The sequence below is a fragment of the Lissotriton vulgaris genome, chromosome 6 (assembly GCF_964263255.1).
Source record: "Lissotriton vulgaris chromosome 6, aLisVul1.2, whole genome shotgun sequence".
NCBI lineage: Eukaryota > Metazoa > Chordata > Amphibia > Caudata > Salamandridae > Lissotriton > Lissotriton vulgaris.
Genome location: NC_141694.1, coordinates 978,533,514 through 978,548,347, shown reverse-complemented (window position 1 = coordinate 978,548,347; position 14,834 = coordinate 978,533,514). Strand labels below are relative to the sequence as shown.

At 46.5% G+C, this 14,834-nt stretch overlaps 1 protein-coding gene across 1 annotated transcript in view; it reads right to left on the bottom strand.

Annotated features, from left to right (window-relative positions):
- Positions 1-14,834, bottom strand: part of LOC147708272 (uncharacterized) — a 413,470-nt gene that overhangs the window by 244,690 nt on the left and 153,946 nt on the right. The window contains exon 10 of the mRNA XM_086925333.1: positions 13,001-13,117. Coding sequence (XP_086781459.1) covers positions 13,001-13,117 — 117 coding nt within the window. The remainder of the gene's footprint in view (positions 1-13,000; positions 13,118-14,834) is intronic.

The window sequence follows — 14,834 nt, the reverse complement described above, 5'->3', positions numbered from 1 at the left end:
AGAGGCCGCTTCTAGGGACTCTCCCAGTGAATTAATATAAAGGGAGAAGAGCATAGGTGCCAAAATGCACCCTTGGCGCACTCCCCTTACCGAATTAAAAAAAGCGGTACAATTCCCTTCTTGAGACATGCGGATAGTTGCCCTTAAATCACTGTGAAGTCGCGCCAAAAAATCCACAAGTGCTCGGTCCAGTCCCTTTTCAAGGAGTATTGTCCACAGCTTTGACCTATTGACTAGGTCAAAAGCTGTGGACAAGTCCATGAAGGCCAAATACATCACCCCCCTTGATGCTACAGTATATTTGCTCAGTATAAGGTGTAAATTAAGGCATTGATCTTCTGTACCTCTGGCAGATCGAAAGCCATACTGAGCTTCACACAAGATGTTTTTATCAGTGGTCCAAGCTGAGATTCTTTCTAGTATTATTTTACCAAGGATTTTAAATGAGGAATCTAGCAGAGATATGGGCCTGTAGCATCTAGGGTCCCCCCTTTGACCCTTCTTAAATATGGGGATGATGACAGACTGTGACCAAGTAGTTGGAGGTCTTATCTTGTCTATACCAACTACATTAAAAACGTTAGCAAGTACAACTGACCACATTGCTGGGTTTGTTTTAAACATATCGGCGGGTACGCCATCTGGACCGGGGGCCTTCTGTGATGACATATCCTCAATTGCACTCTGTACCTCTTTAATGGTAAAACTTGGTAGGGTGTCTTGTGGGTCAATCGGTGTTAGGTCAGATTGTCCTAAATCTAGATTGCTGCCATAGATTTTTTGGAAATGGTCCAGCCATTCCCTCTCAGGGATATTTACCTCCAGTGGCGCATTTTCTTTCCCATTGAACAGAGGGGTATTGACAATGGTCCAGAATTTTGCGCTATCCCTCAAAGTTGCTTTCTCATACAGATCCTCCCAAGCCTGTTTCTTTATTTCCCTTTTCCTCATTAGGATATCCAGGTTATACTGTTTCCTAAGCCTAGCCACTTCCAATCTATCACGGGGTACCTTTTTCAAAGCTTTATGTAGTTCTCGATGTGATTTGGAGCATTCGTTGTTAAACCACCCCTCTACCTTTTTCTCTCTCTTTGTGGATTTACATTTTAGGTCATCTGCCACCTGGCGGCAGATGGCTTCAAAGGACCCAATAATATTCCCTTTGAATCTCAGTGGATCCCTGCAGACATTAATGTCGCTACCCACTTTCTCATTAAGGGAGTAAAGGAAATCCTCAGGAATAATTTTACTCCATTTCACCCATCTCCCTTGATCCTTTGTAATTATATCTGCAGCGATGTCTACTACAGGGTTTTTATTAAATAAAAATAGGTTTTTATCCTCCATATTCAGCACAACTGGGTTGTGATCACTGTGTGTGGTGTGTATAGCATTATAAAAAATAACATTCTGCAACATAACCGGTGAGATAAATATATAATCAATGATAGTGTTGCAATCCCTAGCACTATAGGTTGGGACCCTTTCATTACTATCAAAGAACTCTGGTTCATATAGTTCATTCTCAAGAAGAAGATCTTCTAAAGCTGCCCCTTTAACAGAATGTTCAAAATGTGGGGGTTGAAACATGTCTATATTCAGAGTATCTCTTAGCTGACAGTTTTGTTGACATAAATGTACATTAAAATCTCCCAACAATATAAAATATATCGGCGTGGTTTGACTCTCTTTAAAGTTATGCATAAACTCATTCAAAGAATAGACATTTTCGATATCACCTGTACTTTGGGTGGCATTATAGAAATTAATATAAACACATTTGGATTTATTAATCAATGTGACTTCCAAGACTAGAAAGTTTTGGGATAACGTATGTAATACCTTCGCGGATCCATTCATTTTGACTGATATTAAAAACTGCAACCCTCCTTTATTACGTCCAGAGATCGAAGGTTGTGCTGCTAAGAAATAGGATGTATACCCATCTAACCAAAAATCGCAATCCATATCCCACGTCTCCTGTAGGGCTGTCACATCATACTTTTTTAATAGATCTAACCATTTTATGTCATCCCTTTTCGAGCGGAGTCCTGCGATATTCCAGCTCATTAAGTTAGTAGTAATACCACTTTCGTTTCTAATGTTAGGTGTGGGCAATGGGTCACTGATAATATCACAAGTAACTAGTCAATCAATTTCCTCCAGATTAGATAGAGCAGAGAACCTGTTTGTTAGCTCCAAACCATTTCTTGTTTCGCATCCCTGTGTTACATAGGTTTTAGGTAACATGCCTGTTGTTTGGGTCGCCCAAGAGCTAATAGAGTGGGTTTTAGTTGGTATAACATTGCGAGTAGCCCTTTCAGGGAGCGTCTTAGGTGGTGCTGGTGGAGGGTAGAAGAATCCTAAGGGGACTGCTCTAATCCTATCCTCTTTGACCTCTGTAGCATCCCAGAATAAACGGGAGGCCTCATGGGGTCTATTAAAGTTAACAATCAAACAGTCACCAGAGAGTTTCTTCTTAGAATATCCCACCCAGTCCACACGTCTACCTGTCTGGATGTATTCAGAGATATTATTTGGGCCAGTACAGTTAGCATCACACCATGTTTTTATATTGGCCAACTGTGAGTCATTAGACTCAGATTCCCCCGGTTTTAATACAGGTATATTCACCAGAATCGCAACAAAAGGTGTAGCTTCTGGTGGAAGGTGAACTGGCGGTCTCGGGCGCTGCCTTCTGGGCCCTGCTGGGTTATGCCCATCTTGAGTGGGTACCATGGACTCCGCTAGGGGTGGACAAGATTTAGGTGCCAAAGGTAGCTTGGTGATAAGTGTGCTATCCCCTTGCCTAGAACCACGACCATTTGACACTTGTGGCGGTGCAGGTGGAATCTGGGGATAGGTTGGTACAGTATTCCCCTGCTCCATAGGGGATTGGGGTTGTCTCTGAAGGTTGGAGAAAGACTGTGGGGTGGTTTTGGAAAGTGGGCACCGAGGATCTTTCTCGAAGGATGTTATATATTTATTTATCCTATCACATTTCTTTAGAATATTGGAAACACATTCCCTTAGAGTGTCTATAATGTCAGTGGAGATTTGTATGAGTACCCCTTCAAGCTTGTCAACAAGGACCTTCTCCACCATGTCCTTGATAGAGATTTCCAGGGCACTCAATGAGGTATTTTGTTGCTTACGACGCGGTGCACCATGTGTCTTTTGTTTGTTAGTGCGCTTGATATTCTGGGGTTCAGGCTCAGGCTCCTGGGTGCAGTCATATGAAGAGTGCTGAAGAACTTGGCTATTATTCACTTGACCCTCTTGGCCCTCTTGTACCAGTGCATTGTCTGTGTCTAGTTGCCTAGTAATAGGAGCTTTTTCAATCAATATTACCGGGTCCAAAGGGATTGGTTGTCTGGTCAGTGTAGGCAAAGTTTGACTATCCGCCAGTATTGGGTCCAAGCCTAGTTCACGTTCTTTATCAGCAATTTCCTGGTTTAACCTGCCAACAGCTGAGGTCAGGAAAGTCATTATGTTAGATGATGCGGGTGCTTTTCGCGCAATTTTAGCCTTAGTTGTGCCCCCATTGATAGATGTTTGAAGTTTGCGCTTACCCATTTTCCGGCGTGCAGATCGAAGGGGGGGTGCCCGTCCCGTCCCCTGAAGTCCCCGGACGGCCACAGACTGCCCGCCCTCTGCCCGGCCTCTACCCGGCGCTGCCCGCGCGCGTCCGCGATGCGGAGGGGGCTGTCGCCTTTTGTAGCGCCTCCTGGCGCTTGTGCAGGAAGTGGGCGGTGGGTACAGCAAGGCACGCTGGGAGTTGTGGTCCGCTCCGCTCCGCGGCCGTGCGATGGCGCTGCACAGCGGCGGGGGCGGCCACAACGTCAGGGACCCAGTGGCGCTGTGCGGTGGTGGTGATGGAAGCGACCCCTCCTGGAGCCGGTAAGTTGCAGTTTTGACCCCCGCTCCTCTCCGGGAGCTGACGCCTTTTGTAGCGCCTCCTGGCGCTTATGCAGGAAGTGGGCGGTGGGTACAGCAAGGCACGCTGGGAGTTGTGGTCCGCTCCGCTCCGCGGCCGTGCGATGGCGCTGCACAGCGGCGGGGGCGGCCACAACGTCAGGGACCCAGTGGCGCTGTGCGGTGGTGGTGATGGAAGCGACCCCTCCTGGAGCCGGTAAGTTGCAGTTTTGACCCCCACTCCTCTCCGGGAGCTGACGCCTTTTGTAGCGCCTCCTGGCGCTTGTGCAGGAAGTGGGCGGTGGGTACAGCAAGGCACGCTGGGAGTTGTGGTCCGCTCCGCTCCGCGGCCGTGCGATGGCGCTGCACAGCGGCGGGGGCGGCCACAACGTCAGGGACCCAGTGGCGCTGTGCGGTGGTGGTGATGGAAGCGACCCCTCCTGGAGCCGGTAAGTTGCAGTTTTGACCCCCAAGCTTGTCGATATAGGGTGATATGTCGGACCACATTTGCCTATCATACCTGCCAAGTATTGCCAGTGAATTTGCGGCTCGGACTGTGGTTGCCGCAATAGTAGACACCTTCTTCCCTATTGAGTCAAGACGTCTACCGTCTTTATCAGGGGGAGTAGTGATTTGTGTAGACGGATTCTTGACTCTTCTTTGTGCTGCCTGGGTGACTACGGACTCTTTCTTAGCCTGACCCACCAGGCATGCCGGTGATGAACTGGGTGCTCTATATTTTTTATCTACCCTAGGTAGCACTGCGGGTAGAGAATTTGGCGTCTTCATGATCTTTAAACCTTCTTTCCATATAAAATCAATTATTGGAATAGACCAACATTGTTTTTGTGGCAAGTCCTTAAAATCATAAAGGAAGCATTCCTCCTGTTTAGCCACCATGGATATGAGGAATCTCTTTGTGGCTCTATCCATAATCTTATGGAAGCTGGCAATGTCTACCGGAGGAGATTCCGCAGCAGGCTGGGCTGCTGGAGAAGGAGTTTGTGCCCGATAGTCGTCCCACTCCGACGATACCGACTTGTTGTCTAATTCGCCATCCTCTCGCTCGTCCTCAGACAAATTTTCACCCCCTGCCTGATGGGATTGTATTGGAGAAGAGGGTGGTGCAGAGCGTGCATCTTCCGCTGCCCCAAAAGAAACTGATTCTTGATGCCCTAAAGTTGTAGTAGATGCTCTTGGCCTCGGCGTAGATACACGAGAATCGCCCGATTCTGAAGGTGGAAACCTGCGATAATAATCGCTTAACATGTACTGGAGATTTTGGAACAAATCCACAGGCATTTGCATGCCAGGTGTAGACCCAGTCTCTCGATGAGCGTGCTCCTGGGAAATTTCTTCTTCCTCTTGATCCAGATCTTGAACTTTTATAAGCAAGTCCGAAGGGCTCCTGGCTTCCCGAAATGTCTCATCCTCGTAGGATTCTTCCTCTTCAGAGTCCAACGACTGATCTGGCAGCTGTAAAGGAGACAAAGCTGTGGAGGATGACCCACGCTTCTGTAGGAGCGAAGCAGTGGTAGCTGGTGATGGCAACGGTATTGTGGATGCTCCTGCCGACCACACCTGCATTGCTGTACAGGTCGATAGTGGGGGTGTAGATGGAGCCACTGAAGTTGATGACAAGCCTGTTTCCTTCAGATCCGTCGTCGACAGCGCGCCCGTCGACGGTTGCGGCGTCGTCGTCGATTAACTCGTCGACGATGATGTTTTTCTCTTTGTCGACGGTGTCGACGTCGACGGTATTGCCAGTTTCGTCAACGAGGAGGTCGTCGATGGATTCATTTTCTTCGTCGACGAGGTCGTCGACGTATCATTCTTCTTCGTCTACGGTAACTTCGTCGACGGTAACTTAGTCGTCGAAGGCGTCGTCGACGGTAACTTCGTCGTCGAAGGCGTCATCGACGGTAACTTCGTCAACGATGACGTCGACAGTAGCTTCGTCGACGGGGATCTCGTCAACGGAAAGGCCTTCTTCGTCGACGGTAAGAGCCGTCGATGCCTGAGTCGTCGCCGAAGAGGTCGTCGACGGTACCTTCAGGATTCCCATCGACGGTGGAGCGTCGACGATCGACGGGACAATTTTCCTCGACGGGATGGGTCTCACCTGGACGTACACCATCGTCGACTGTGAGGAGGCTGAAGACATCACCATAGATGGTTTTGGTGAAGAAAAAATCACTGTTGAAGTGGAAGAAGTGACCACATGACGAGATGGCGACGATGAGGCTGCTCCTGAGTCTGCCAAGGCCTGAGGTGAAACCTTATGGGCAGGTGCTTTGGAAATTGCAGACTTTCCAGATTTTCCTGAGGGCGCAGATACCACAGGTGGAGACACCTTCTTGTATGTAGAAGGCAACCCAGAATCCTGAGAGGATTGGGCCTTTTTCACAGTTTTAGCCCTAGGAGAAGCCAATTCAACCTCAGATTTTCTCTTCTTAGAGGAGACAGAAGACCCTGAGGCAATGCTCCCTACCTCTGAAACAGGGTTATCCTTGTCCTTAATCCTCTGAAGCCACAGGAGCAGACGACCCTCTCTGTCCCTGAGGGTCTTTTGAGGGAAGGTTCTAACGATTTTACATTCCTTCGCCTCATGATCAGGATACAGACAGTAGATGCATTTTTTGTGAGGATCCTCCTTGAACAGCCTCAGCTTCCCACAGGAATCACAAGCACTAAAAAGGGATTTAGAAGTAGACATTCTTTGAAGGTTAACAAACCAACCAAAGTTAGAAGAAACTGAGCAGAGCTCAGGGAGACTCCCTTCACACGACGTGCGGTAGCAAATCTGAGAGTCTGAGAGCCTGAGCCTCTGGGGAGAACATTCTGGTGGGTGCTGTTGCCTGATTGGCTGCAGTTTGGTCTAACAAAATGACTAGGATAGTCATGAGTGTGGGAGCTTTTGCTCCTGTAAGCTAAGTCTACTTTACTTCCTGGTTGGTTATTACCAAGGTTTTTTGGTTATTACAGGCATATTATTGCTTTTTTATATACCGTGGGACTCCCACTCCGACGACGGGGAATGATTCAGGCATGTGAACCTATGAAAGACACCCCTAATACTGGAGAACTACTGTTCTTGAATCACACAGGATCTTCATACTATCTGCCCAAGCAGCTGAACTGATAGCACTCATACGCGCCTGCCATTTAGGAAAAGATCTAGTCATCAATGTGTACACCGATTCCCAGTATGCATTCGGAGTAGTACACAATTTCGGCACCCTGTGGAAGGAAAGAGGATTCCTCACCTCACATGGAGCCAAAATTCAACACTCCGAACTTATCACACAATTACTGGAAGCCATACACCTGCCCAAACTAATATCAATAATAAAATGTAAAGCGCACACAAAGGGGACAGATGACATCTCCAAGGGAAAGGAGCTTGCAGACCTCACAGCCAAAAAGACAGCCCAGACAGAGTTACTAACACTACAGAACAACAAAGCACACACACAGTTCGAGATCCTTTCCAAGACGTACACAGTGTACAAAAACATGCCACAGACTCAGAGATACAGGAATGGAAAGACAATGGAGGGGTACAGACAGAACAGGGATGGATGAAACCAGAAAGAGCTGTGTGGTACCTACCGGATGCGATGGTCCAGGTTATCATCAATACCATACATGAACCAGCACATTTGGGGGAAAAAGGCATGTTGGACAGTATAAAAGATATATGGTACAACAAGCACCTTAGAGCAGCAGCAAAGCAACGAGCAAAGACACATATGATATGTTCCCAGCACAATCCAGGGAAAGGTACCCCAGTCGAGCAAGGTGGGTTCCATCCACCAGACCACCCATTCGAAGTTCTTCAGATGGATTATATCTAGGGCTCCCGGTTTTATGGTATTTATTTTTTTGCCATTTCCGTCTGTATTTATCCATATTTATTTTTCGGGCATTTTTTCTGTATTTATCCACATTTATTTTTGCCACAAGCAAAAGACGGCGCTACAGCTAGTATTTTTCCACATTTATTTAAATTGACAATGCACACATGCGCTCAGTTGTTATTGGTCAACACTATACGCTGAAAAACCTGTAGTATATTTAGCACCAGCCTCATTAATTCATAGTCAGAAATTAACAGGTAGCTGTAGTTTTTCAATGTAGTGATGACAGAACAGGGGTGCATTTTTGCCACCGGAAGCACAGTAGGGCTGTGCTTATCTAAAGAAAGAAAACACATAATTGACAGAGGAATAATTTTCAGTATTGGAATATGGTTGTTTTTTTGTAACCTCCTTTGTTTCATTGGTGGGCTGCTGTGTGGTGGAAGAGCCCAGACTAAACAGCATGCCTTTGCACAACGGGCATGACTGCACACACAGTTATAATCTATCAAAACTGCAAAGCGGACATCATCATCATGACTGTCGAGGCCATTGTCATGATATTTACTGTCATCGAGCCCAGGTACTTTCACCAACACCAGTTTGGATTCTGGGACTTGAAATTTTACTTTTCCAGCCATGTGAACTAGTTGGCCTGCGATCTTACCAGGTGGGCCTGTAATCTCAGCATACTTTGAGGTGTTCGCTAAAATTCATGGACTAGTAGGAATCCTACTTTTTGGGTGGACAAACACCCGAACCATATCTCTTCTAGTGCCTTCAATCACATAAGCCCTTCCTTTGTTTGGAAAAAACATGCAGATGGTTTGTGTGGATGATGTTGTAGTATCTATTCAATTTGAAGTGGCTGTAACCCACCAGGTCTCTTTGTACCAGAATGAAATAAAGGGGCAGAGAGTGTCTGGTGGGGTATGAAAGAGGCATGAAATTAAGTCAGAACTACACAGCTTTCGTATTCTGCACACCTGACATTCTACAGATGCGACTGTGGCTGCTGGACAAAAGTTTTGGACCGGGCACCCTTTTTTTAAAAATACATTAGGCACTGAAACCGCTTCACACATCAGCACTGAACTTGTGTTGAAGACTGAGACCTGCGCCTTCTGTGTGTGTATTGCCATTTCGTATCTAAAATTTACTACCCCACCACTTTTAAAATCCACCAGCCAAGGACATCCGATTGGTTGATGACATCGCGCATTGTGCTTAAATGACGCACTGGAAAAACCATTTGTAATTATTTAATGGACACGCACTCTGTGTTGTTTAATGAAACATTTAATTTCGCTTCATGCAGCCTGCCTGTTGGAATGCAACAAACATTTTAAGATATTATGAAAGCGTTTAAAACATGGTCCATGTTTTAAACGCTTTCATAATATCTTAAAATGTTTGTTGCATTCCAACAGGCAGGCTGCATGAAGCGAAATTAAATGTTTCATTAAACACAGAGTGCGTGTGCATTAAATAATTACAAATGATTTTACCAGTGCGTCATTTCAGCACATGATACAAGAGCCACAACTCACACAACAATGGTGTGAATAGAGGCTCCTAATCTGACTCCGGCAGGGGCTCTAAAAGGGGAAAAGCCTCATTAACAACTTTAATGGTCTTTCAAAGACCTGTGAAGTGCTCGGGTGGGGCTGACAGCTCAGTGTCTGCCCGGGAAGGTGTCTCAGCCCGGGCTGACACCTCTTAACCCTCTAAGCAGGGGGAGACACCAGATTGCAGCACAACAAAATGTACTAGTATTTTCCCGTTTTTTACATATAAATACAGATAAAGGAAAACTTGTTTTCCGTCTGTATTTATATGTAAAAATCCGTAAAAACGGAAAACCGGGAGCCCTAATTATATCCAAATGGATAGATGTAGGGGACTGAAATATGTCCTGGTGGTCATATATGCCCTGACCAGATGGGTAGAATCCTATCCAGTCCCTGATTATACAGCAGCCACGACAGCTAAACAACTGGTCAGAGAATTCTTCCCCCGATATGGGCTGCCCCGCGTCATCTTCTCAGATAACGGCCAGCCCTTCTCTTCAGAGCTCATGAAAAACGTCTCACTCCGCCTAGGCTATACCTGGAAGTTCCACTGTGTCCAACACCCGCAGGCTGCAGGACTGGTAGAAAGATATAATCAGGCCCTCAAGACTAAACTGGCGAAGGTAGTGGCAGAGAAAGGGGTGGATTGGGTCAGAGCACTTCCAGTGGCACTGTTCTATGCCAGGATGATCCCGCATTCAAGGACAGGACTAGCCCCCTATGAAATTGTGTTTGGTAGACCCCCTAACATATGGGGAATACCCAGACCCAAGTCCATTACTGATGTTGATAGCTCTGTTCTGACAGATTACCTGGCTTCCTTGATGTCTGCACTCCGTTCTTGTCGTTCACAGGTGGCTGCAGCCTTCCCAGACAAAACCAACCCTGAAGAGCACACCATCTGACCCGGTGACTGGGTCTTGGTCCGCAACTTCGACAGAACAAATCCCCTCCAGCCCAGGTGGAAAGAGCTGAAGTTGGTGCTCCTGACTACGCGAACTGCAGTGAAGATTGAAGGTAGAAAAGGCTGGTTACATGCCAGTCATTGTAAAAAGTACTTTGGAGAAATAGACTCCCTTGCCAGCACTGCCAAACCTAGTGACACTGTGACTGAACAATCCTTGTTGCCCTTAGAACAGACCCCACAACAGGAATATAAGTCAAAGTTGAGGTCTGCCACCCGGACTCTGGCTGATTAAGTCCACGGACACAGGTCCAGTGGTGAAGTGGTCAGAGCATGGTGACAGACTCAGACACCCTGACTATGTGGGAGAAAGAGAAAGTGAGATGCCGAAAGAAGAACGTCAAGAAGTTGCATAGCGGCTCTATCATATGTTTAATAATACTGTTTTTCTTGATAACTATCATGACGTGTCTCGGTTGGGTCCTCCACATTGTCTTCCCGCCAGCACCACATACCTCCCATGCACCTAACGGCACCCAGGAACACACATATCATGACCTACCCCCTCATGAGCAAGCCCATTGACTAGCCCTGCAGAATAATACCTTTATACAGAAGCTACACTATACTCATCAAGCCAGCAATAGCACATATTGCTGGATATGTGGGCGCCTCCCACCTCATCAAAAGAAAGGTGGGATGCCTCTCTTCCCCTTCCCGTTTTCTTATAATGGGACTTGTGAGGCCTGGTTCGCCCTGATAACAGCCGACAACACTACCCCCACCTCCTGCCCTGATGGAAATAATTCATGCAAGAATGGGTGGCCTTGGGGGGACTTGAATAAGGTCCTTGATGCTGCCTGCTACCAAAATGAGGATGGAAATTCCCAGGCGACAGGTACAGCTCTAGAAAGCGAAGAATACAAGCAGGGGAACGTGACCATGTCCTATAGGATATTAAATACCAAACCTAAAATGAATACCGGGCCCCCTTCCATCCCGGTCTCAACAGTAAAAGGGCACCTGTGCGTCCGGAAAAATAAAATGGCTCTGTTCCATTAGGACACAGTGACTGCCATACCGCTTTGAGGACAAAGGAAAATCATAATTTCCAGCATCTCGCCATACTTCTTTTGTCTGCGGGCAAACGGCCTATGTGCAGCTGCCCTTGAACTGGGGAGGGAGGGGGGGACATGCTACATAGTATTTCTGCTACCCCCTGTCTTTGTGGCCCCATCCACTTACCACTGAGACCTCCTTGTACCCCATATTAGACATAAAAGAACAACAGACACCTCCAGGGTTGATCAAACGGAAACTACATGGGAACAATATACAGACTTCAACAAAGGTTTCATTTTCTTTGTCGGTCCTGTGCAGAACAGCAAACTCATACGCAGGTTCACAAGGACCCTGGAGGCTGTTGTAAATCAGACTGCGTCTGCCATGTGGAATTTGACTTCGGAACAGTCTGCCATAAGATTGGTTGCTCTCCAAGACCGCCTTGTCCTTGACATCATCCTGGCTGACAGGGGCGGACCCTGTAAAATTATCGGCTCTAGCTGCTGTGTTTTCATTCCTGATAACTCTCCGTTTGATATACGGCTATAACAAAATTACACAAGATAGCCACCAGCCTACATCAAGAACCTGGCACTTGGACATGGTCTGACTGGTTTTGGAAAATAGTATCATCCTGGGGCTGGGAATTGCTGTCAGCAACAGGCATAATACTCCTGGTAATAACTGGATGCTGCCTTTGCATCCAATGTGGCCCCGCCCTGTGCAGACTATGCGCTGCAAGCTGCATTCCACCACGTATCCAGCAGAAAGAAAAGGAAAGAATTATGCTACAGGAATGCATAGACAATCTCATGCAAATTGAGATATAGAAACAGGTACACTCTGGGGCAAGGAGGGAATGAGGAAATAAAATTGACAATTGTGCCCCATCATTTCCCTGTTTCTGCCTGGTAGCCATCTTTATTCAGACAAGCACCCATTTTGTGTGTGTGTCATCCATTTTGTCTTCAGACCCACGAGCAAGACACCCTGCACCTGGCATCTCAGTTCATTGACCACACATTCCTGTGGTTCTGCCAGTTCTGGGAAACAGCAGCAGATAGTTCCTGTTTTAAGAAATGTTCCTGTTCTTGACTGTAAGCCAGAGATAAAACCCCCCGGATGAGGAAGGGCCTTCAACTGAAAAGAGCAAGAACACATTTCAACATCACATGCACTCTCACAGACATAGGACATGCCAATACCTTGACACATCTTGTTTGAAATTACTGTTTGTCACTTCTGCTTGTCACTTCCTTTTTCTTTCTTTTGCCTACTGATTGGATATGTATAAATATTCTGCTGTGTGAATGAAGCTTTAGACCACTCCTGAACATGCTGGGTGATGGAGCTCTCCCTTAACTCGAGTTCTTGAATAAAGCCTTAACTCTGCACCACGAACTCCTCTTTCTTTGCCTTCTGATAGCATTCTAGAAATTCCGATTGATGGGGTATTAATTTATTTACCAAAGTACATTGCTAGCATCAGGATCTAAATTATGTTTAAGTAGCCTTGGAAGCAGTCAGTCTATTATTAACTATCATGACCAACACAATGTGATCGATATTACTTACATCTTGACAGAAATTATATTCAAGCACAGGCCCCCACTGGAAGGTAGTGAGGACATTCAGATGCTGAGAAAGTCTGTTTAATGCCTAAAGGAATGATTGTGAAATTTACTTACCATATAAACTGGTGAAATGATGCTATATGCCAGAAGACTGCTTTTTTTTTCTTCAGTCTCGGCAATGCAGAGAAATTCTGTTGTGAAACACTGCAACTGCTGGTCATTCAATATAATCTGCAGATGGAAAAGTCCACTGTTAGCACATTTACTATAAGCAGTACAAACAATCTTGATTTTTATAAAGGGTAAAGAGATCAATTCTATGGAGTCTGTATTATTTTGAAAATCAACGTCACTTTAAAAAATCAAATCTGAATTTGTGTTTTTAACCTCCCACAATTCTCTGAATCCCATGCCTCCTTTGCTAACACTCTCCAAACAACTGTAGCATGTACATTAGGACATAGATAAAGAGATCTTTTGCCAGCCAATTGGCAGCGCACCCATCTCATTTAATTTGTTTTAGGATATGGTACATCAGTAGCAATTAAGACAGCTGATAAACTGAGCGGGGAAGAGCTATGCTACAGTTAATGGGAATAATAAAAGCTAGGAATAGCATCTTCATCATCATTTTAGGCAATTCCTACCAGTTAAGCAATAGGGAAGTTGAGACTCTTATGCTCAAAATTACGTTCATACAAATTTAGAAGTCTCAAAAAATTCCCTAATTTCTTTAATCTTGCCATCTTAGTCTTCATTTGGGCATCCTGTCTACCCTGCTACTCATTTTAGTACCAAGATAAATGTATCCTGCTGCTTGTTAGGCAACAGAGTGGCCCTCACGTGAGACAACATCTTGCTTTAGCTTTATGATATCAGAGCGCCTCAGGTCCAATTGTCCTTGTGGAAGAGGCCACAAAAAGGAGGATGAGAAATCAGACGTTATGCAGTAGGTTACTATCTGTATTCATGACTGCAAGGCAAGCAGGAGGGGGAATGGTAAAGTGCTCTGAACCACTCCAAGCACCGGGGCCTTTTTGAAAGTGGGACAGAGATACAAAAATAGAGATTATCCTTACCAATAATCCATATTAAGTATCAGAGTCCAACATACAGAGTGCAGGGGAAGACGTTAAATGAGCTTCCTTCCGTGAGAAGGAAACACTATTGTTTGAAAGGGACATAGTGCATTTCAGCCACAAAGGTAGCAATTTCCTTGAATGGAACATTGCTTGCATCACATTCTAAATCATTTTTAAGTAGCCTTGGAAGCAGTCAGTCTATTCTTAACTATCATGTCTAGCCTGACACGAATGTGGTCTGCTGCTGCTAGTGCTCCAGGTCCGCCTGGTGGCAAATCTGAAAAAAAGCATCTGCTGGAACCCTGCCCACAGCGGAAGGTGGCGGATCGACGCTGGAACCCTGCGGTGATACGATGACCCATCGGCGTACAGATTTTGTTCCATAATGTGAGTCGGAAGAGGATTGGGCCTACCGCCACGCATACGGGAAGAACCCGGGAGCTGCAGTTGGAGTGAGCCCGGAGCCACTGGGGTCAGCGGGACCGGAAGTGATTGGTCCGGCGCTCCGGAGCACTCGGAACGCGGTGTGACCCGACCGGAGGCGGCTGCGAGGTGCCTCCCTGTGACACCGCAAGATCTCGAGGGGGAGGAGACCCGGACCCCACAGGGTGGCGGTGAGTGCCGACCCCAGCTCTTAGAGTCTGCTGGGGCCTGCCACGGGACTGGGTTGGCCTGTGTTTGCGGAGGTCTGGTAGCGGTGGAGGACTGACACATTGCCCGCGAAGGAGCAGGGGCGGGTGACTGAAGAGAGGAACCCACGGAGCACCCAGGCAAACAAATGAGACAGCACTGGTGATGTGATGCAGAAGAGAGAGCGACATGGGGAAAGAACTGATCTTGGGAATCCCCCCCCATCCCGCCACATA